We start from the raw sequence: 23,234 nt of genomic DNA on the forward strand, positions 1-23,234 counted from the left end.
TCTGTCCCCCATGCAGCTATGGATGCCCCCTTGGAGGTCACAGCCACCAACGTCACCCCCACCGAGGCGCTGTTGCAGTGGAACCCACCACTGTCAGAGGTGGAAAGCTACATCCTCGTTCTTACCCGACATGCAGGTACACCAAAACCCTGTGCCCCTCTGCCATGAGCTTCGCTGGGGCTCCATTTCAGCTCACCTCTACCTCTCCCCCATCCCAAAGCCTGGGGTGCAGTGGGTGCCTTCCATGGAGGGAGTACAGAAGGAGCCCTTGCTTCAGGAGGGCAGCAGCTGGCACGTGGCAGGGCTGTACCCCGTCCCCGGTTGCCAGCCCCTCCCACACAGGTCCAATAGCAGTGCCCCTCACCAAGGCTCAGAGCACAGCAGTCTACACAGGAGGGGACTGGGATCCTCCCGCTTTACTAACTGGCCCACCAGCACTAGCCCAGGGGCAAGTACCCATCCCACAGAAATTCAATGATGTGTAGCAAAATCCATGAAGCCCACTACTGAAAGGAAAGAAAGCATCAGGCAAATACAGGGACTGTGGGAAAAATAAGACCATCCTTCAGACCAAACACCACCACTACAGCTCAGCTGCCACACAGTAGCTCATGATGTTTCAGCAGTGTAAGTGCTTTTGATCACAAGGTCATATCCATAGACACATTTTGGAGAACCACCTTGAATATCTACCCTAAGTCATCCCTTTTGGCTTACAGTTGCAGGAGAAACAATTCTTGTGGATGGAATGAACCAGGAGTACCAGCTGACCAACCTCTTGCCCAGTACCACCTACACAGTCTCTATGTATGCCACCAATGGTCCTCTCACCAGCCAGACCATCAGCACCAACTTTACAACTCGTACGTACAATCACCTCCCCCGCTGTCTGTTACATGCCCTTAGCCATACATCCACCCCAGGAAAAGCAGCCAGCAAGGCTGAGCCAAAGCTCTTTTCACATACATGTGGGTGTAGAAGTTGCCATGTGCCAAAAGGACACCCAAATACCAGTGTTGGTCACAACACAAGAACAGACTTTTAATCACAACAAGCATAAACCATCATTTTCACTCTTTCAACATCCATCCACCCCCTTTGATTTCACGTGCATGTGGTTTCCCAAGATGACCCTTGATCAGGTCTTTTTCTTGCCCAAGGCCATAGTCCAGAAGAGCACTACAACCCATTTTGCTTACAAGAAGCTTGACAGACCCCATAGCACATGCATTTCAGAGCCATTACCCTTCAGAGAGTATGCAGGCAGAGGAAGACTTTTAGAGGATTTGCAGCATTCTGTTCAAGGCTGGGGACAGGTGATGAGGTCTGGAAATTGAGGGCGAGGACGGACTTTGGACTGTAGCTCAGGGTTGCGAGGTTGAATCCCAGTGTATTGAGTTGGGAAGCAGGAATGGGGTGGTTGTGCGTGAGAACTTGCACTTCCTTGGGTCCCTATCCACCCTTGCAGTTTTGGATCCTCCAACAAATCTGACCGCAAGTGAAGTCACTCGACGGAGCGCCCTGCTCTCCTGGGTGCCTCCCATGGGAGAGATCGAGAACTACGTCATGACCTACAGATCCACCGATGGCAGCCGGAAGGTGAGTACTCAAAAAGAAAGAGGCTCATGAAGACAGGGAATAACATGACCATGGAGAAATGAGCAGGAGAAACCCAATAAAGCAAAAGAACAATGGTCACTAGGTCAGGGAGAGACCAGAAGGGCAGACGCTACTTTCTGCATGAGAAATACTTTAGATAAACAATTGGAAAACACAGGAAAAGGTTGCCTAGGGTAAAATCTTTATGCACACCTGCAGGTCTGGGCACAGAGGGCATGCCTGGAAATTTTGGGAGAACAAGGGAAATTCACAACTCATGAAAACACAAGCAAGCTGAGGCAGAAGAAAATTATCCTATGAACAGAGATGCTAAAAATGCCATTTGCCCTTCTTGCAAAAAGGAAGATAGGTACAGACAGCTAATTAATCCTGCGATACAATATATTTGATTATTTAATGAGTGTGTCCATATCTGCCTGTCTGGAAGAGCTGCTACAAACGCTATCAGAAATACGTCACCACAAATAGTCTTGTTTCCTTTGCCGGTGTGACTGGCTCACAGAGGCCAGAGGATAATAGCTTTGCAGAAGGGGTTTGATATAATGCTATGTAGTATTGGCTGATGACCAGAAAAATTAACGTGACAGGAATTGACGGAGTCAAAACTGGCTAATAACCAGGTTTGGCCAGCTCTACTCCTTGCAATGCGTAGGCAATCTGTCATGCCCTGTATTGAGGGCACATAGATCCCAACAGAGTTGGTAAACAGAGCACACAGACTGCAAATATTTAAATCCTGTGTCCAAACCAGCTAGCTTTCTCCCACCCGAACCATCCCAAAAGGCTGAGTTTATTCATTGACCTCACGTTGACTTAGTCCAGGGGTGTAACCAGACATGTAACACTCCTCAGCCAGGTACCAAGGGCTTCAGTAGTTTGTGGCTTCCCTTCCCTCCTCGCTTGCTCTTTAGGCTCCCCATCGCTTTTCTTATCTATTGCTCTTGGTGTCTACCTCCTTCTGGGACCCATGTACAGGAGCTGATTGTGGATGCCGAGGACACGTGGATCCGCCTGGAGGGGCTTTCCGAGACCACAGAGTACACGGTGCGCCTGCAAGCTGCCCAAAATGCCATGCGGAGCGGCTACATCTCCACAACTTTCACCACAGGTGAGGACTTGCACCACATCCACTCAGCCAGGCAAGGCTTAGTCCACATACTGTCCTGGTAGACATGAACTGCTTTTTTGGGCTTTCCCTCCTCGGGCAGCATTTCACCACGATCCACAGAGAGATACATTCATTTCCATAACCCATAGTGCTGCTCTGCTACAAAAATTTAATGGCTGAAGGACCTATAATACAAACACAAGGTCCAGCCCAGGGCAAGGGGATTTGAGCTTCAGACCAGGAACCACCTACCAGGCCATATCCCTTGCCCCTCCTCAAATGCATAAATAGAGGAAAAAAACCCACAAAAGTCAACAACATGTTATCAACAGATATGCTCTTGTAGTGAGTGGGGAGAGACCCAGTTTGTCTCTCCATGCTGTAGACATGGTCCGATCTCTCACAAAGATCATAGAATCATAGAATAGTTTGGGTTGGAAGGGATCTTTAAAGGTCATCTAGTCCAACCCCCCTGCAATGAGCAGGGACACCTTCAACTAGATCAGGTTGCTCAGAGCCCCATCCAACCTGACCTTGAATGTTTCCAGGGATGGGGCATCCCTGGAAATATCAAGCAGGTGCATCTCCATGACCATCAGTAGAGTCACAGACAGCAGAGTCAGCATACCTGCAGGACTGTGGTCCCACTGATTTTATCTAATTGCATTACTCTTCCTCCCTCTAATTCTAGAGAAGTCACGATCCACTAAGGCAATGGGAACGGTTTCCTTTCCAAATCAAATGGTGGGCATCCACGGCCACCATAACCCTCACAGATGGAGTGCTTACACTTGCAAGAATGAAGCTTGCTTGAAAATGTCACCACTGTCCCCACCCTTTGCAACCATTCACATTAGAAACTGTGCAAAGTACATAGTTTCTCACCCTCTTTGAAAAGCCTTGCTAGCCCAGAGCACTTAAGAGACAGAGTGTGTTTTGTTCAGGGCTGAATCCAATTACATTTCTCCTGGGCTTCAAAAGCACTAAGAAGCCTGAAGATGATGTCTGCCGAAATTCCTTCCATCTGTGTTGCTAGTTCGATTAGGAGAGGTTTTTTTGAATCTGTTGTGGATATACTTCCCCATCCCGGTTACATGCAAAAGTCCCTTCATCTGCTTTTAAGAGATAATAGAAACTATTTACATCAACAAAACCAGAGAATACTCTTCTCTAATGCATCTACAGATCAGGCTTTCCTGTTATTCTCGCCTCTTATGCGGGCACATAAAGCCAGTGCAATTGAGGCAGGTGATGGAAAAACGTGTGTAATCTTTGAGGCTGTTTGGGAGTCAGGGACGAAACTGCATGTGGCTGGCTTCTCAGCTGGGATAAATCAGCAGAAACCCACTCATGTCAGGTAAGGAGAGCACTGTTTCCATTAAACACAAATGTCAGACCTCAGCAATGTTAGAGACACCATTGATGGTGCAGCATCTGAACACAGGTTTCATTTGCTGTTAAGATGAAGATAGGCATCAGCAAGAAACCAGTTTCTCCCCACCTACCCCAAATATCGATAAGACAAAAGCACCGAGGAACAAACATTGAGGCAATGCAATCAAAAAGGCAGCATCCCTTAGCAAAGAATCGGGGCCTGGGATTCAATTCACTGGCAGCGTATCGGGCCACTTTGCAGAGAACAAGGACTTGTCTTTAAGGAAACAAAAAAAAAACAGAAAAGAAAAAAACTCCAGGCTTAATTTAAATTGTTTTGCTTCCTTCTGCTAACAGTATACATCCCAGGGTTCTTCCATTCCCTCTGACATATTAATAGTTCGTCCTCTTTGTTTCATGTTTGCATAAGGTTCTTGGGGAATTGTATACTGATGGCACAAAAGGAAGAAACAGATACAGTATTTATAATTTATAGTGGTTTGAAATGTCTTTCAAGGTCTCCTTGGCTTTTAAAGATATGAATATAAATTAAGAAACAAGTAATCTCCACAGAGCTCAGGGGAGCCTGAAGTGGTTGTCTTTGAAGCAGTTTTCACTGTTGGATACTATAAAATGCAAACACTGTCTCACCGGACTTTGCGCTACAGACTACGGAGACGGGAAAAAATAGGGGATCTTCAACATTTGGACAAAGTAATGACCTCTGAGTCTTTAGGTCGCAAGGGTGGGGGGAATACACCCAACTGGGAAATAACAGACAAGGGTCTGTACCCTGGTTCTACGGGGTATCACGCAGTTGTGACGGATGCACACAGCACGTCCTTCACACCTTCTCAATGTGTAACCGAGATACCCTTGAAAGCCACACCCACATCGCCAGCTCTGCACTCATTTACTCCATCATCCATACACACCAACAGCAAAGAAAAAGATGTATTTCCCCCTTTTGCCTTAAATGAGAAAAAATTGAACCGAGAGTTGACATCCCAATACTGCTGGGGTCTCATAGTTAAGACTCTCTTAAACTCTGACCCCCAAATGAGATGTTTCTTCATTGGAGGACACCTGAAGCACAGCCACACAGCCCACGCTGCCCATCTCTAGCATCTCTCATGGCCTAATTCCTGCTCAGTTTGCAAGTGACAGTCAGCCCAGCATAAGTCCACCATCATTTCCAAGGGCGTGGATCAGGAGAATCTCCCTGGAATCAGTAAAGTCATAAACCTTGTTTGAAGCTGGCAATCCTGAGAGGAGAACAGGTTTTGGTATCTTCACAGCTGTCTAAATATGCTGGTGACAGCTTAAACCCCAGGGTTTCAGACACAGTGCAGAAAGATGGTCCAAGAAGTGACACGCCTCATCATTCATAGTGATGTTACCATGCACCTTTCCAATGTAGGACGTATGGGAGATTAATTAATACATGCACACACATTTTTTTCCATTAAATCCTCTGATGTTGTTGGCACATGTAAAGTTCCACCGCCTTGCAGAATAACTTGGGATGCAGAAGCTAAGTTAGACCTTTCCTGGATCACAACCAGTAGGGCCTGAGGCATGTGGAATGGGTGTAATTCTGCTTAAATTTTGCTTTTTTTTTTTTTAATTTCGCAGGCGGTCGTGTCTTTGCCAACCCTCAGGACTGCGCCCAGCACTTGATGAACGGAGACACGCTGAGCGGCGTCTACACCATCTCCATCAACGGGGACCTCAGCCAGCGAGTGCAGGTGTACTGTGACATGACCACCGACGGAGGCGGCTGGATTGTGAGTAGCCGTGCAGTTGTCCTACGCGTTGTCCCCATCACAAAGTAACCGAGCCTCATCCTACCAGCAAAGCCAAGCACCACTCTGCGTGGGAACAACAGCAGGCTTAATATCACACGCTTCATTTCTCACGCCATAGGGAATAGCCCACACTCCAGTAATAATAGTTACACTTGAAGAAATGCCCTTTGATTTATTTGACGTGTTTGCAGTGCTTCTGGAGAGCAAAATCTAAGAGCGAAGCTGATTTATTGTTCTAGAAATGAAATTAATGGCCGATAGCTTTCATGGGGAATGATTCACACTGCCTGCAGTAGGAGGGTGTCAGGCATCACCCCAACTGAGTCTGCACAGGAGCATTTTAGAGGCAAATGCCTGTTTGGCTTTTGAATTGCACAAACACTACTTGTCTTGACATAGATGGACTGACAGCTTAAGTAAATAATGCTCTGGTGCTTTGATTTTATTCATGTCAAACACTTACTTACACACATTACACAAAACTCCGCTAGATGTAGAGTCGAAACAAAAAAAAATGGGCTTCTTCAAATGCTGATTTCTAGCAGAGATGTTATTTTAGCCAGGAAATTTCCCTCCATCTCACTCTGCTTCAAAGCATCTCCTTGGCTATCACAAAAAGAGCCAGACAAAAGCAGAATCCCATGCTAGAAAACCAGAGGCACCACGCATCAGGTAGAGCAGAAAGCTTGAAGGCTGATTCCTCCCTATTATAACATTAATTTCCCTTGGACATCACCTAACATCTCTTCAGTTTCTCCATCTGCACATGGCTGCAACTAACAATAACTGTATGGATATTGCAATTTTCTGCCCCAAAAGGCATGATGGAAGGACAAAGTATTGTCTTTATTTCATGTGCCCCAAAGCCCAGCGAGGCTGGCTGTCTTCTCTTTCACACCGATTTTCCTCCTGGTCTTCCCCCACCACAGGTCTTCCAGAGGCGGCAGAACGGGCTGACCGATTTCTTCCGGAAATGGGCAGATTACCGGGTGGGCTTCGGAAACTTGGAGGATGAGTTTTGGCTGGGTAAGACCTTCACCGGTTGTCTTTCATTGATGCGTCAAACCTGAGCTCCATGTGTACCGTGCTGCTTGCCCGTGCCAGCTGTTGGCTCCTCGCCTCTCACCCCACTCCTCTACACTCTCCCTCGGACAGCTTTCCTTCCGCTGTTCATCTTCTGCATGTTAGAAAGTCACTCATGGGCACACCACATAAAAGCACATCGTGAAGGCCAGTAGCTCCCTAATTTGTTCCTCCTAGGAGAGAAGGGGGTATGCTGGGGGTCTTCATGGACCAAAACCTATCATCCTCCTTTGGATGACTATAGGTTGCATTGGTGGCATCTATGACTCATAGACCTCACCTGGCCTTGGCCAGCAAGCCAGGTGCCCAAAGAAAGTAGGAAAGGGGTGAGCAGGAGACCCAACATGGCTCTGAAATGGACCATTCTCTCCCAAAACCTGAACACAAGCCAACGCCAGCCCTGCAGCATAAACACACTCTGGCTTGTACAGGAGCTTAACAGTTTAAAAGACGTGTGTGCAACACAAGAAGCACCAGGGCTCCCCAGCTGATCATCCCCAGCTTCAGCAGCATGGAGAAAGCTGAACCTGGGGCTTGAGCCCACCTCTCATAGCCACAGGGAAGTGAAGCTTGAGTGGGGACAGAGAGCTCAGACCCCACCAGTGCCAGGAGAGACAAAGACTTAACCAGAAGTGCTCTTGCTCTCTGGTTCCTCTCCTCACTCTCATTTCCCACAGACATTTTGTTTGCCTAGAGCTTTTTTGTTTGCTCACGGAGCAGATCCAGGCACTGGGTCTCACCAGGTGTCTTGCTGCTTGCCTTGCCAGGCTTGGACAACATCCACAAGATCACATCCCAGGGGCGCTATGAGTTGCGAATAGACATGAGGGATGGCCAGGAAGCGGCGTACGCCTACTACGACAAGTTCTCCATCGGCGACTCCCGCAGCCTGTACAAGCTGCGAATCGGGGACTACAATGGCACTTCAGGTACAATCTCAGTGCAAGTGAGTAGTAGAGAAATCCTGGGACTGGTGGGTCTGACACTGTGAAGGAAATCCCAACATCAAAGCTTACTTGTCTGGAGCAGCAAAATGCAAACCCTTTCTGCCTTCCTGCAGTCCATCATGTAAACCAGGCTGACAAATCCCACTAAGGACAGAGGGAATTTTCCACTGGGGATTAGATACTAAATATCAGAGGCATTGCTGTTCAAATAACCAGGGCAGTCGTCAGAGGTGTCATCTCACATGGCAATCACCGCAGCTTGCTATTGATATCGTGCTGGAGGGTGTATTTATCGCCCTCCCACAGCAATGGAAAAATCTGAAATCCTCTGCAGCTTTTCCTCATGCAGAGGCCAAACACAGTCTAGTTTTGCAAGGACACAGTCACACCTGCTTGTTCAGTTGATTTAGCAGCACTAGGCTTTGCCCACCAGAAAATGGTGGGTGAAGGGTGATGGAGGGAGGGCACGGAGGTCTCTTCCCCAAGAAGGGGGAGAGAGGTACAGCTGTAGCTCCTTTAGCTGGGATAGGCATGCCCAGTGCAAGCCTCCATGATCCAGACAAAACTTCACCGCTATGTACTTAGCAAGGAACCCCACACCATATCTAAGATGCTGAATTTTCCTATACAATATCTGGTAGTTGCCACTGGAAGAGAAGAGACAGGGATCTTAGTTGCGTGCAGCACAGCACTTGTTCTGACCTTAAGTCCCAGGGCACGAGGCACCCAACCTATTGCCAAAAATGCCAGTAACTGTGCTGCACACACAACTCACTCCCCTTCCCCATGCCAGCTCTTCTTCTAGCTGTCCAACCAAGGAGCTTCTGCTCCACCTTGAGCAAAGAGAGCCAAGACTCATCAAATGGTTCATTGCCGAGAGGCTTTCTAGCAAGCCTCTCGGTGGCTGGACTGCACACAGCATGAGTCCACTTCATATTTTCTTAGGTACCACCAAAGAGTTTATTAAGAATGTCTCCTGTAAGCGCATCACTCAGTTGTAATAATGACCATATTTCACTTTGGCTCTTCTTTCACCCAAAAGCAGCTCTCTGACTCCTTAGTAAGGAGGGGAGGGGAGGTTGGTGGTTTTGGTGGGATAAGACAACACTCACCTTCCAAAAGGTTCTTCCCCTTATCCACAGGGAGGAAAGAAGGCCAAGCATCTTGGTTCAAGAGGCGAATGTTTGGCCTCCTCTGGGAGAAAAAGTTCTCTTTGGCTAACAGGAGGGAAGGAGGCTGAAAGTATCCTGAAGTTATGTAGCAGATCCAGGCTTCAGGAGATCAGGAATGCCCAAATCTAGGATTTAATTCATTTCTGAAACACAGAAATTCCTATCCAAACCCAGTACAGCATTTTATCTACCAAACCCAAGCAGCCTTTAAGATTTGCTGTGGTCTGTACTGATCCTAAACTGACAGCAGAGGACCTCAGATGAACCAACTGCGAGCAATTCCAGTTAATGTTATTCCCAGACTTTCAGCTGCTTGAGCTGTTGATCGACAGGCTACCACATACATATACCAGAATATCCCAATTTCCTTGTGAAAAGACCAGATGACCCGGGCTCCATCACCCCTAACGGCACCTCTTTCCACAGGGGACTCCCTCACCTATCACCAGGGCCGCCCCTTCTCCACCAAGGACAGGGACAATGACGTCGCTGTGACCAACTGCGCCATGTCCTATAAAGGGGCCTGGTGGTATAAGAACTGCCACCGCACCAATCTCAACGGCAAGTACGGAGAGTCCCGGCACAGTCAGGTAAGGGCAGAGCTGGGCTGAAGGCCTTCAGCATTTCTTCCAGCAGCGTGACCAAGCACAACGGCAAGCCCAAGCTAGGGCTGGGGCTGTGTGGTTGGTGCACCAGGGTCAGGAGCACCACTGGGGTGACCCAACACAAGCTGGAACAAAGGCAACCACCTTCAAGCCATTTAGGCTGGTGCTTTGTGCCTCACGCTGGCTGCCATGGTCATTTACTGTGGCACCTCGTTAAGTTACATTGAAAAAACATACATACATAAAATTTGATCAGGAGCCTTTGAGCAGTGGGAAAAACCCATCAAGCCAGAGCAGCAGAAAAGTTTCTTGCTCCCACTGTAGCAGGACCTTTCTTCTGGCTTCTCTATGGTGGTCAACTTTGATTCCTTCCTCTCCCACTCTAGTTTCTTGTTAGGATCTTTCTTTACCTTGTGCCTTTCTCTCCTTCCTGCCAGGGGATTAACTGGTACCATTGGAAAGGCCACGAGTTCTCCATCCCCTTTGTGGAAATGAAGATGCGACCTTACAACCACCGTAACATCTCTGGGAGGAAGCGACGGTCCCTACAGCTCTGAGCCAGCTGAACTCCCTCCCGCCTCCCACCACCTGACCTTTTCTGTCATTTGTTTGTATTTTATAATATGAAAATGGGAAAAAAAAAAATTACTACTCGTCTCAGATAGCAACCTGCCCCTCATGAGTGCTTGAGGGAACCGTGGCACAAGCAAAGGCCTTGGGAAAGGAAAGACCTCATTGCTTTGCATCTGTCCCAGAGAAATACCAAATTTCCAGTCTCCCTACCCCAATACTCTGGCCCTTAACACGAGAAGAAAGAGAGAGAAAGAGACAGATTTTTGATATTTTTTTAAAAGACTTAGAAATCCCCAGCAAACCCGGTTAGAAATGTTTGTCATGGGGCTCATGGCAGAAATTTTCCCCACAGGGACCTTGGTGCGGCCATTTCCACACCAGTCATGGCCAGGGACACCCATCCTCTCCCTGCCTCCCTGTCTCCTCCTGGCAGGGAGGTCCCAAGCTTCATGCCATCCTGTAGACACCAACTCTTCCAGCAGGCATGGGCCGAACTCTCCTTCTGGCCTGGTCATCCCTCCCCTATGCGCAGGCACTGTACGCATGGAGACAAAGCGAGGATGAACAAACGCAAGGTTCATCCCATCCTCAGTTTTCACAGATCACACCAGGAGGGCTTGGCGAATATCTGCATATGTAGGCAAACTCTAAAGAGTCCACAGCTCATGTGTTGGCTCCACCACAGCCAAAGCCGTCCTCGTGTACATGGAGTGCAGGGGAACAAGAGCTGCTCCACCAGACCCAACCTGCACCATCCACTCCTCTGAGCTGAACTCATCCCACTTCAGGTGGGCAACATCTGCTTGGGTTATGCTGAGCTTGATGGAGAAGAAAGGAGTCAAATTAGAGGACTTGAGAGACAAATCACTACTTGCGGTCTTGAAGTCTAGGGCCCGTTTCCTCTGCTATTTCTACATGCCACCACGTTTTCTCTCACTGAGGTCATTGGTCCCAAACCAAAGAGTCTCAGAGAAGGACCTGCAACCAAAAGAGCAATCACACAACTGCAGCCCAGCCTGAAGCTGGCAGCTGGCACAGCCCAGGTGCTCTTTTTCAGGGACCTCCAGTCACGCAAGGAAGGATGATAGCACAGCCAAGGGAAGGCAAGTGCAAGCCAAGAAATGCCCATCCCTTTTTGCCGCCATCACAAGAGGAACACTAATCTCAGTGCCTTGGTATCTCTCTCTAATGGGAAATCAACTGTTTCCCCTCCTGGAAGGAAGACTTAGTCCATTCAGATTTTGGAGCACTTCAAGACCCTTGGAAGAATAGATGAGTTCACTCTTCCCATCCTTAACTTCTCCTATCTTAAGGAAGATGGACCCTTCACATAGCTCTGGCTGCGCTCTGTTGTCATTGACACCACCTCCATGTAGCTCAAACAACCACCATGCTGGAGTCACTCCTCTGCCAAGGGCTCTCATCAATGCTGGGCATTGTCACTGGCCTGGTCTCGGAGAAGGGACTTGTCCCCACGTCCGAGGACAATGCAGCTCATCGCTGGGTTTGCAGCCAAGGGAGCATTACAAATGCTAAACACTGCTTTTTGATTTTATCACACTGAAGCTGCTTTGTCTCAAGAAACATCTTCCAGATGGCAACATAAAGGCATCTTTGCAGTAGCTTATAATTCAGGCCAGTGTCTCTTTCATGATCACGCTCCTGGATTTTCTGACATTACTCACCACGGCTGCAGAGCTGAAGAAGGGCATTAAGCAGGAAACGCAGCCTCCTTGTCCATGCCACGTACTGGCACATGAAATCATAGCTAACCCTAAGGTCATCATCAGATACAGGGTCCAGCCCTTCAAGTGGTCAGCTTACAAGCTGCAGTTCGACCTAGACAAAGGATGCTGTAGCTCGGCAACATCTCACATGTAAATCAGGCATCTCTTCTTACTTCCCATCAGCATCAAATCAGGCAACAAGTCAACCAGTTGAGGACAGGTCAGTCAGAGATGCTGTAGATGATGGAAACTCTTGTAGGACACGGCCCACGTCATAGATGGCAGCATGTCACACCTCCTGAGCAGCCTGCCCTATTTTAGGTCCCAAAAGCCAACAAGAAGCAGCAGATAGAACTGATTAAAACCTAAGAAGCTTCCTAGTAGACCAGCAGAGTAATATTTTTCCCAACATCACCAAGAGTTTATCAGCAAGAAGTGTCCTAACAAAAGCATTATATTGCAGTGGTTATAATTAGGAGTAGAGATTGGCAGTGGATAGCATTCATCGCCTGTCTCAAATGGTGCTGTTTGCTTGTCTATCCAGGTGAAAGGAAGAGACGTCAGTAGAAACATGGGAGCTCGTCATTCGCAATCAAGTGGAAGGCAAGAAACCTCTCTTCTCAAAAGTATGAGTCAAACAGAAAATCAAAACATGCCAAGCTTTTCCAGGAGGTTCAAAAGAAGATCCTCAGAAAGGCTGATTATTCTCTAAATAGATTTACTGACGTATATCCCTCCCTCCCTCCTCATGTCTGTCATCCCTTTTATAAGTTCTGTAACTGGGATGAGAGGACCTGGTTGACACAACTCCATCGTCGAGTCTGAAGGACGCCCTTTGAGATAATATCCAACCTTCCGGTGCCATTACATACCAATGCTGGTCCCTGATCTCACACATGGTACCAGGGTGTTGCCTTTCCACTACCTTGGTGAAACATAGTTGTCAAAATCTTTTAAAAGGAAGACTTCTACAGATCATGGTTTTCTCCTGGTGATAACCTAACCCAAGCCTAGGCAAACAATCAGCAATGATGACCCAGTCATTTGGGCCATTGTTCCTTGTTCACCTTGTCCATATACAGATGCAATTTTCCAGAAATTTATTTTTCATCATTGCCTAATGAATTTTTTTGGACAAAGCTCCTGCCAGTGGTTTCAAGCAAATTTGTGCTCAACATTGATGTTACAGAACAGCCGGGTGATTAAGTCTCTCTTTACCCTCCATCACTCTTTGAGCAAGCCCTTTTTCTGAATTCATTCTCCAGCCAGAGCAAGTTTGGCCCTGTCCCCCATCAGCACAGCACTGAGACTGAATGAAGTCTTGGCAACAGCCTGAAATTCCCAGAAACCCAGCCTGGATCCTGTGCAATGCTCATCTCGAGAGACCTCCAGCACGTGAACCATCGCTGGGCTCTGGTGGCTCCTCTGCCATCCAGCTCGTATGGCCCAGGCTTGCCCCAGACCCCCAAACGAACTTGAAGCTGTACCCAAACTACACTATCCACTGCATGATGCCAACTCCCATAACATCAAGCAGGGAGAAGCACGTCAGGTCCTTCACCCAGCAGAGCACCACATGTGCCCAGGACCCCTGCAGCCTTTCAAAGCCACCTCTTATTTCTAACCCCAAAATCCTGGAAGGAAACACCAAGGGACTTTCTCATCTCTTGACCAGTTTTGATTTCGCTCTGTTTCCATTCCTGTCAGACCTCCAAGCCCACCTTCCCACCATGCACTGCACTAAAATGTAACCAAAGAAGAAAAAAAAAAAAAAAAGGCCTGAAAGGAAAAGCTGCTTTTAGTAAAGTGATCCTTAAGGCAGCATTTACAAACGAATATTTTGGGGAAGGAAAGAGGCCAGGCCCTCCCCAAAGGTAGCTGGGTTTTGGCAGAAGGATGCTGGAAGAGTATCCACACAAAGGCTGGGGAAAAGCCTTTGCTTCTACTCCTTATCTTTGCATTACTTTACTATGTGAGTCTCAAAGCATAGTACCAGCCTAAACGCACTCTTGACCCAACCTCTTACCTCCTTCCCAAACTGATGCCTACCCCAGACGAAGCATCAGGGTGCTGAAAGCACAGCTCACACCACCTTCATCCCCAGCGCTGCAGCGGGGGAGGGCTCAGGCAGTGGTGTCTCTGCACTGGGGTGGCCCTGGGCCCACAACAGGCTTAGAGTAACCTGCCAAAATACAGCAGGAGCCAAAATACCCACCCAGCGCATCGCCTCCGTGCCAGCATGTGCCCTTCATCCAGACCCAGAGCTGCCCTCCTGATATGTCCCCACCATTGCACCCTGGGGTGACCACACAACCCCTGTCCAATAGCCCCCAGCGACACCCACAAGACTTGACCTTACAGACACTGCCAGCAAAGAGCTCTCACCCAAAAAAACCCTTTAATTCATGCTTACACCCACTAACGAAGGGCTCTGTCCTGGGGCCAAGTGAGAAGCCCATCCCTATTTCTGCCAACCAAGCACCTCAGGATGGCCATCAATCCCAACCAAACCCCTTGGGGACCACCAGTACCCTCCAGGGTCACCTTCCCCCTTAAACTCGATGGTGCCCAGATGGTGGTGGCAGCTCCTTGCCCCTTCCAGGGCAGGGATTTGGGGTAAGGGGGAGGGAAAGGCTCTTCCCTGGGGAGATGCTGGTGCCCAGACCCACCTCAGTACCCAGCCTGCAGCTCTCCAGGTGTCGGTGTTTTCTCAGAAGGATGGTGACATGAAGACCTAAGCAAACAAACAGGCAGCCCTCTGTGTACAGGTGTTACCCTGGAATTGTGTTTATTACTTTAAAAAAATTAAAAACCATAAATAAGAGAGAAGAACAGAGGCAATGAAATCCCTTGGACAGGTTCTGATGAACTCAAACACAAACCAATGCAACCAAATGAGGGGGAAGATAAAAGCAAATAAACGCATAAATAAAATAAATAATATAAATAAATAATATATTAAACAACCCTCCCCACCCTGTAATGAAAACGTAGCTCAGAGAATGGGATCGACGCTTGTTAACCATTGTTAACTAGTATTTTTAGTCCTGACCGCTCTTAGGCTATGTATAGTTCCTTTTTTTAATGCATTTTCTATACATTAATAAAAGATACCGAAGGAGTGAGCTGTGTGTCTGTCCAGGAATGGGGTTGGAGTGGGGTCTTGGTGCACCCAAGCCCAGCAGCATTGTAGCCCTGACCTCATCCCAAGTGGGGGTGTGTGTCCCCTGTCCCTAATCCTCATTTATCCCATGGGAGAAGGAGCGTGGGGGGCTCATTAGCAGGGATTCACATGCTCTCACCCTCCTGCAAGGGCATGCTCTGCCCCACTGGAGCTCAGATGCTTTTGCATCTGAAGCAGCTGGCCACAGAGGCTTGGTTTTTCACTCAGCTGTTTGCAGCTGAGCTGCAAGGTGTCACGCAGCTGAGAGCGCCACCCCAGTGAGCCCAGCAGCAGCTGGAAGAAGGCACACTCCTTGTTTGCAAAGCATGCCAAGAAAAACGAACAAGGAGCAATAGAGCAGACGAGAGAAAAAGGACATCCAGTGGGATTAAAAAAAAAAAAAAAATAGAGGGAGAAAATTGGGGGGGGCAGCCCAGCATTGGTGCAGGCTGCTCAAAGAGGTGGTGCCATCTCCATCCTTGGAGGTGTTCAAGACCAGGCTGGAGAAAGCTGTGAGCAACCTCACCTGATCCTGGGCTGCCTTGGGCAGCAGGTTGGACCAGAGGCTCCTAAAGTCCCCCCTGCTCAAGTTATCCTGTTAAAATAAGTAATAATAAAGTGACCACAAATTTGGGTCAGTGCAGCCGGTCTTTTAACCCTGGTAAGGCAGGGAGCTGCGCTTTGGCCTCAGCCCAGCACAAGATGTTTTGTTAATAAATTTAGCTGCTCCCATGAGCTAGAGAGGCCCTCGGCTCTGCAGCTTATAGCCAGAGAAAGCAAAGCCATGGTGTAAACGTTTGGGATCAGAACAAAGCGACCCTGAAGTCTTCAGTTAAAGCCATTTTCCCAATTTAGACAGCAATCTGTTCCCAGCATGAAGGAAACCCCACTGAAAAACAAATTGCAAGGCTATTTCCAGCAGAACATGCTCCCAGTGGAAAACAAACAACAACAACAAAAAACCAAAATCCAACATTGATTTAGCAAAAATCTCTGGGACAAGTATGAATTTAAGAGGATTTTGAAAGTCTCATTTCGCACACAGACTTTATTTAGACCTCCTCATCTGAAGTTTTCATGTTTGACACGTAGCCAGGCAGGATGAGAAAGCCCGAAAGAAGCTCTTCTGCCAGACCGCTTCAATATTTTCTAAATTTAATTTCAGAGAGACAAAACAGGGGAATTTGCTTTGCAGCAGCTTCTCAACTTCTCTTTCTTGCTCCGATTCGAGAGAAAAGAAAAGGAAGTTGTGAGTGTGGGTTTCCCCCTCCTCGGCCATGGCCACCGCACAGTGAAAAGCCAAGCCTGAAGCCTGACGGACTCAACTGTCTAGATTAAATGACCTTTTTCGTGTCTGAAGGGAGTAAATGCCATGGAAGACCCTTCAGGCAAGTCCGGGGGTCTCCCCTGCACATGGAGGAGCTGAGGGATGGAGATGGGTTTGGGATGGGGAGGAAGGGCTGCCTGCGCCAGTGCTTTGCATCCCAGTCCTATGCAGCTTGGCCAAGCAGTTGGCCCAACACAGTGGGTTTCATTTATGGTCCCTTAAAGAAGGGCAGTACCCTCCACTGTACCCCTGTTCAGCATGTCTGGGGTCAGGTGGGGCCCCCAGGACCTTCAATCCCTGCAGAGCATCCCAAAAAAAGCTCATCTGAAGGAAACACGGACTGTCTGTTGCAATAACCAGATGCATGAGGTGGGCGTGCACCACTCGGAGGTTGGTACCCAGAGAAGGCAGGAGCATGTGGAGCCACAGCATCCCTCCTGACCATAACCCACCTCCCAGAATCAGAACCATGGCCCAGCTCCATGCTTCAGATGGGATGAGAAGGGGGTGAGGGCTGGCACAAGCCCTTTCCTAAACACTCCAAGCTTTGACTTAAGCCCAGGGAGCTGTTTTGCCCCACCACACCAATCCCTGGGAGCTTCTGCCCCGTCACCCATTGCAGGTGCCCACCACCCTCACCACACAGGCCCCTCTGCCCTTGCACAGCTCAAAGCCACTTGTATACTCTAGACATGGTCCTGCAGTATCACACGTGGCGGTATCTCACATTTCCAGCCTCTCCAAGGAGCACACCTCCTTGGGCAGCCCAGGCTTTGTGCAGGCAGAACCCGCAGACAGCATAGCCATGCTGCAGGCAGCCACTCTCCTCTTCGGGCACTTCCAGCCACCGCAGAGCATCCCACTGCCAGCCCCCCCATCTGCACTTTGTACGGAGATGTTTCATCACAGCCCTGTTACCAAAGTCCCCTTCTTGCATGAGTGATGCTCAGGAACTTTGTTCCACCAGCAAACATCAGGAGGGTGTACAAAGGTCCTCAGCAAGGGTGTTGGGCATCTGTCCCAAACCGGGAGCTCGAGCAACGTATTCCCAGCAACACACCCTGCAACCTCAGCCCAAAAAAACACAAGGGAAATGCTTGTCCTGGGAGCGAGCAAGAAGCACCGCGGGAGGAGGTACAATACCTGCAGGAGCAAGGCTGGAGCAGGTCGATGAAGGGGCATTCTCATCCCATGAATTCACAGCTGCTTTATGCCTTGCAGGGTGTGATTTTTATAGCACCATCTTTAACATTCTTGGGTTTTAATTCCCCCTCGTAAGCCTGGATGTGCTCATCATCCCTTTAAAACCCTCATTCCCATTTTTATATTTTCAACTCCTGTGGCTACAAGCTCTAAATCTTAATTATGTAGAGTGTAAAAAAAAAAAAAAAAATCTCTTTTCATCAAATCTAAACACAGGGCTTTTAAATTTCATTGATATGTCTCCTCTCCCTGGGATGAGGAGCACTGTGAATAGCAGCCCCTTCCCTGCCCTACAGCCATGGCATCAATATGCAGTAATTTTTCTGCTTCCAACTTGTTTCAGCAATTTTTCCCACTAAAAAAAAAGAAAAAAGATATATACGTTATATTTGAGGCAGAAGTATTGAAGCTGAGTGCTAGCTGTGATTAGGGACTTTCTCATAGGGGCACTTCTCTCCCTCCCCATGTTTTGGATTGCTTTCCACTGTCGGTAGGGATGTTGGATGTGTGCAGCCCCACTATAGCACATACCATGCAATGTATAAACACACTTATTCCCAGCAGCGCAGCTAATCCTCTTGCTCCCACCCAGGTTATCTCCCCAGCGTTACTCCTCCGCCGGCACTGGGGCCCGACACGGCTGCTGGACAGCAGAGCTGAGAGCATCGGGATGCTGGTGGGAACACAAGCCGCCTCTGTTTGCCACAACGGCCCCTTGTCCCCACACCGTGCCCTGCGTTTGGTGACGTCGCAACAAAAGAGGGGTTTGAAGCAAGTAACTCTGCAAATGTTTACAAGAAAAATCCTCATAGAAAGTGAGAGAAGGGGGAATGAAGTGGGAAACCATCCCTCTAAGAATTTCAGAAGGCATTGGAAACAGGCAGCCGGGAGAAAAGCATCAAGGGGACGGGGCTGGAGGAACAGCACTGACAGCCGGTGTCCCCCTCCTCCTGGGGACAGGCTCTGGCCCTCCCCCTGGTCCCACGTCCCCCACTGCACTCGAGTCATGCTGAAAGTAGCTGGCATCTGCCTGTTCGCCGTCTCGTATCGGTTCCTCACCTGTGACCCAAGGCCACAATTCCCCTCTGCGTGAGGGGGGCTTCGCACCTCCAAATAAAGGAACCTGCTCTCCCTCATGGGGGGGTGGAAAGAGGCAAAACACCCCCAGGAGAAAGGCTTTTGGTGTGTTTTTCTTCTTTCACCCACCACGATTTGCATTTTGCTCTCAGTTCTCTCTCCCCGGGGGTGGGTGAGCCCCCACCGAGCTGCCCTGCCCGAGCCCCAGCACCCAGCTGCATCCTCCCCACCGAGTCCCTGTTAGCAAACGAGGTGAGGAGGAGGAAGACTTTGAACTGTGAAGAGCAAGGGTCAAATAGTCCCCAGGCAGAAGCTAAGCCCCAAGGGCAGCACAAAATATCCCGGCACGAGGGCACACCTTGGCCAACCGCTCTGGTGCCACCAGCCACAATCCTCATGTGGCCCCAGACCGAGGGACATCAGCTCACCGGAGATCTCCAGGCACAGCTTCCCCCATGGAAGTGGCTTAGAGAGGGGAAGGGATAAGAAAAACTTTTAAAAAAATAATAATAATTTGGCAGCTGCTTATCATTAAAGAAACAGGATTGGACCTCTCTGCCTGCCTCAGCTGGGCTCCGGGGGAAGCTGGCACCGAGGGACAGCTGCTGATTGCTCCTCAACATTGCGGGGCTGAGCCAAAGGAAGGAACACGCCAGAGGGGACAGCCGGCACAACTGGTTTTTCACCTAAAAAGCAACCTTGGCAGATCAGATCCAACACCCACCCGGTGCAGGAAACCCTGAGAGCGGCTGCTCTGGGAGGAGGCATGAGCCGCCGCTTCCCACTACTGGGGGCACATGCTGGTCCTCGGGGGCACCGGGGCCGTGCCTGAGCATCACTCACTCCTCTGCCTTTGGTTCACACCTTCCGCAAATCCAGCCATCAAAACACTGCCGGTGACCCCCTTTCCCTGCTGAGGGAAGGGGCACCCCTATTTACCTCTGAGTTTTTCGTCCCCTGGCCTTCACGTAACTAATCCTTGAGCTGTTCCTACATGGGAAGGCACCACGTCATGCTGCTGGGACTTGCCTGGCCCCGGCACGTCTCCTTTCCCTCTCGTCCACCACTAGCGCTGCCTGTAGGATTTCCTCAGGAAGGAGTTCCCACAGGCTCACACACACAAAACAATCATCAGCTCTAAATCAACAAAAAGCCATACCGCTTTCCTCCCAAACCCTGCGGCACACACCAAAATGCACCTCAAGCTGCCGTCTCTTGCTTGCTCTCACCCCATCGGGCACAGAGACATGCACCCTCCCTCTTTCCCCCCCACACACGGGTCCCCATACCCCATCTTTTCTCAAGGCAAGCACCAAGCACAATTTGAAGATGAACCCAAGGACCCCACCTCGCTCCCCACCCCAGCCCTTTCTTTCCCCTAAGCACCAGGGAGGAATGGTCCAGCAGACCCAGACCCAGGCCCACCTCAGCAAGCCCAGCTGCACCCAAAGCCTCCCAGGTGATGGGTGGGGAAGAGGAACCCCCAAAAAACTCACCAGTTTTGGGGCATTTCCCCTAAGAACAGCCTTCCCCTCATCACTGCCCATGCAGGACTGAGCCCCAGGCACTTAAGGGCAGCCCCAAACCAGCACATCGGCACCAAGGTGGGACCCAGGTGGGACTGGGGCACCTGAGCCCAACCCACCCCCAGGGCTCCCCCCTTCCCGGAGGAACAGAGCCCAGCAGGCAACAACCAAGGGAGAGGAGGGGAGGGAGCAGCTGCCATGGAGCCTGCCAGCCCCAAAAACACCAGCTCAGTGTTTGTTCTCCACCCCGGCAAGGGTCACCATCCCATCCCATCCCATCCCGCTCCTGCTTCTCCTGTTCTCCTCCAAAGCCGGAAAGCCTATTGCTGCTGCTAAAGTAAATACCAAGGGCTGCTATTTTTATCCAGCCCACGACCGGGTGTGCTTTATTTTTGGTGTTTAAACTGCAGGCTTTTTTTGTGGGAGGGGGAGAGGGAGGAGAAAAGGCAGAAGCATGGGGGAAAAATGAGAGGAATGTTTCTCCAGGAGCAGAGTGTTCCATTGCTTACTTTAAGCCAGGCCAGCATCTACAAACAAATCACAACCAGGGAGCAGAACAAGCAACTGGGGAGAAGGGTGTGCTCACATCTGCAGTCACTTTGCATCTCATCCCATCCCACCATGCTGAAGAAAACCCAAATATACTGGTCCTAGGTACCAGCTGGGTGTTATCAAGGCAGGAGTGAAGCTCCCAGCTGTGTAATGGGCAAACTGGTAAATAAATCAGCTGAACCAAATGAAACAAGGGGGAAACAAGAGGGTGTTTTATTTTCAGTGTAAAATGATTTGTGTTTTCCAAATAAAATTAGGGCTTGAGGGAACCTCGGAGGAAATGGAAGTTATCAGGGGGGCTTTTCAGCATGGGAAAGGCTTTGATCTCGCATGGAAATAAGGAGTTTGGGAAGGATGGATGGAAAACAGGGGCTGGAGGTGGGATTTGATTTCCAGCTGGTACCAAGCCTGGGCTCAGACTGACATCCCATGATGTGACAGGAGCTTTTCTCGTCCGGGCTTAATCAGTTCCTCAGCTTGAGGGGCTCCAGCAAGCAGAGAGATTCGTAATCTGGAGCAGCAGTGATTCATCAGTGGGTGAGTCATGGCTTCCTCTTGCCCATTAAACTTTCTGAAAAACAAAGTGCAATCCCTTAGAGCCCAGATATATGCTGGATGCCAGACAAAACTAGGAGATGGCTAGTTCAACCCCCCTCCAAAATGTACTTTTTTCCCCATGTCACATGTGAAGGAGCCGTGGAACTCCTCGCTGCAGGAGATATCCACAGGGTGAAGCATCAAATGGTGTTTATATTCTTTCAAAGCGTCCGCTATGGACCACTGTGGGGAAGAGGATGCCAGGCTGGACAGAGCTGTGGTCTGACTGATTATATTTGTATATTCTTGCATTAATTTTAAGTTTCTTTAGGTCCATTCAATGCTTCCCAACTTGGTTTAATGGTATTGCTACACTTGATGGCATCAACACTCTCTTTTATGGGTAGGAGCATCACAAGAGGTTTAAAGGCCAAGGTCAGCATTATTGGTGCCTACCAGCTCTGCCGCTTCGTCAGAGGAGTGCAGCAATGCTCCTGCCCAAAGCCAAGCAGGTGCCAAAGCACCATGCTCAGAGGGGCCCCCAAAAAGCCAGGGAAGGTGCCCAGACCAGCAGCTCCTCCCTTGGCAAGGCCTCTGCCAAGTTAAATTAGCGACAAGAAAGCACCGAGCCCCAGCGGGGTTGTTTGCCCAGGGAACAAAGCAAACCTCCCAGCCACTGCCACGGCAGCATGCCGGGGATGGGCAGGGCTTTCAGCCCCCTCGACCCTGGGGCCAGGCGCCCCCAAGCCCAATGCTTCCAGCCACACTTGCCCTTAGGGACCTCTAATAATAAATATTTCCAGGCAGTCCTAGTAAGGGTGGTTTCAAAGGTGATGTTATGCTATCTGGTGCTGTAGAGTGGCCGGGTGTCCCCCAGGTGACTGCCAGCACCCAGGTGCCTTCTTCTGTGTGTCCCAGGAAGGGCATTTTTGTAAGGTGATGAGCGGGATTTGATACCCACAAATGAGGGGACTGCTGCAGCTCAGCGAGGGGGGAGAGCTGGGATGGGGTGGGCTGGGCTGGGCTGGGCCAAGATGGAGTGAGATGAGACAGGGTGAGCTGGGAAGGGATGAGCTGGGATGAGGTGAGCCGGGATGAGGTGAGCCATGAACATGGTGCAAAGCCCAGGGATCTCCATCCTGTAGCATAAAACCAAGGAAAAATTTCCTGGCATTAACAAGCAGCAAATCTTTAGGTAAAAAAGGTTTGGTACTTCCTGCAGCACATAAACACCTTGCCAAAGGCTACCAGGAGGCACTTAGCACAAGCTGTAGCCTGCGACATGCATTTCTTAAGGTCTCTCACCCCTCCGGCCCCAGCGCTAGGATGAAGGCAGCAGGAGGGAGGGCAGCGGAGGCAGCCGGGGCTGGCAGGCAGCTTGCCTCCATCCCTCCACCCCACCTTCGCCATATTCCCTCCGCAGCTCTGCTCCTGGCACTGATGGGGCACAGCATCGGGTGCACGGGGCTGTTTTCCAGCAGCCTCAAAGGGTCAGGCAGGCCCAGCTACCCCAGCCCAACGAGTTAGCACAAAGGCCGAAGCGGAAAAGCAAAGCTGCTGGCTCCGGAGCATGAAGGAGGGCAAGGAGGGCGAGTGCAGGGGTTTTGCAATCCAGAAGGATTCAAGCTGGCCAGAAAAATTCCAGCAAAACATGTTTCTAGTCACAGCTTGCCTGGCTGTCAACATCGCAATGCTGTGCGGAGACCGCTCGGCCCTGGACTGGAAAGCAATTGGGATCTGGTGATTCCTGGATATCGCTCATACGGAGATAAAAAAGAAATAAGAGAAAGCAGCAGGTGAAAACTGAGGGTGGGGGGTGGGGTGGGCAGCAA

At 49.7% G+C, this 23,234-nt stretch overlaps 1 protein-coding gene across 2 annotated transcripts in view; it reads left to right on the plus strand.

Moving 5' to 3' along the window:
- The window catches only part of TNR (tenascin R), a gene marked incomplete at both ends in the record, with an annotated part of 29,056 nt that extends 18,782 nt beyond the window's left edge, over positions 1–10,274 (plus strand). Inside the window, 9 exons of one of the 2 annotated variants that reach the window (XM_082313227.1) lie at positions 17–136; positions 720–863; positions 1,469–1,599; positions 2,596–2,728; positions 5,738–5,889; positions 6,840–6,936; positions 7,761–7,922; positions 9,539–9,702; positions 10,155–10,274. In XM_082313227.1, coding sequence (XP_082169353.1) covers positions 17–136; positions 720–863; positions 1,469–1,599; positions 2,596–2,728; positions 5,738–5,889; positions 6,840–6,936; positions 7,761–7,922; positions 9,539–9,702; positions 10,155–10,274 — 1,223 coding nt within the window. The remainder of the gene's footprint in view (positions 1–16; positions 137–719; positions 864–1,468; positions 1,600–2,595; positions 2,729–5,737; positions 5,890–6,839; positions 6,937–7,760; positions 7,923–9,538; positions 9,703–10,154) is intronic. The other variant, XM_082313228.1, reaches the window with a different exon arrangement.
- Between the last annotated feature and the right edge of the window lie 12,960 nt (positions 10,275–23,234).

Source organism: Platalea leucorodia (assembly GCF_965183815.1).
Source record: "Platalea leucorodia genome assembly, chromosome: 5".
NCBI lineage: Eukaryota > Metazoa > Chordata > Aves > Pelecaniformes > Threskiornithidae > Platalea > Platalea leucorodia.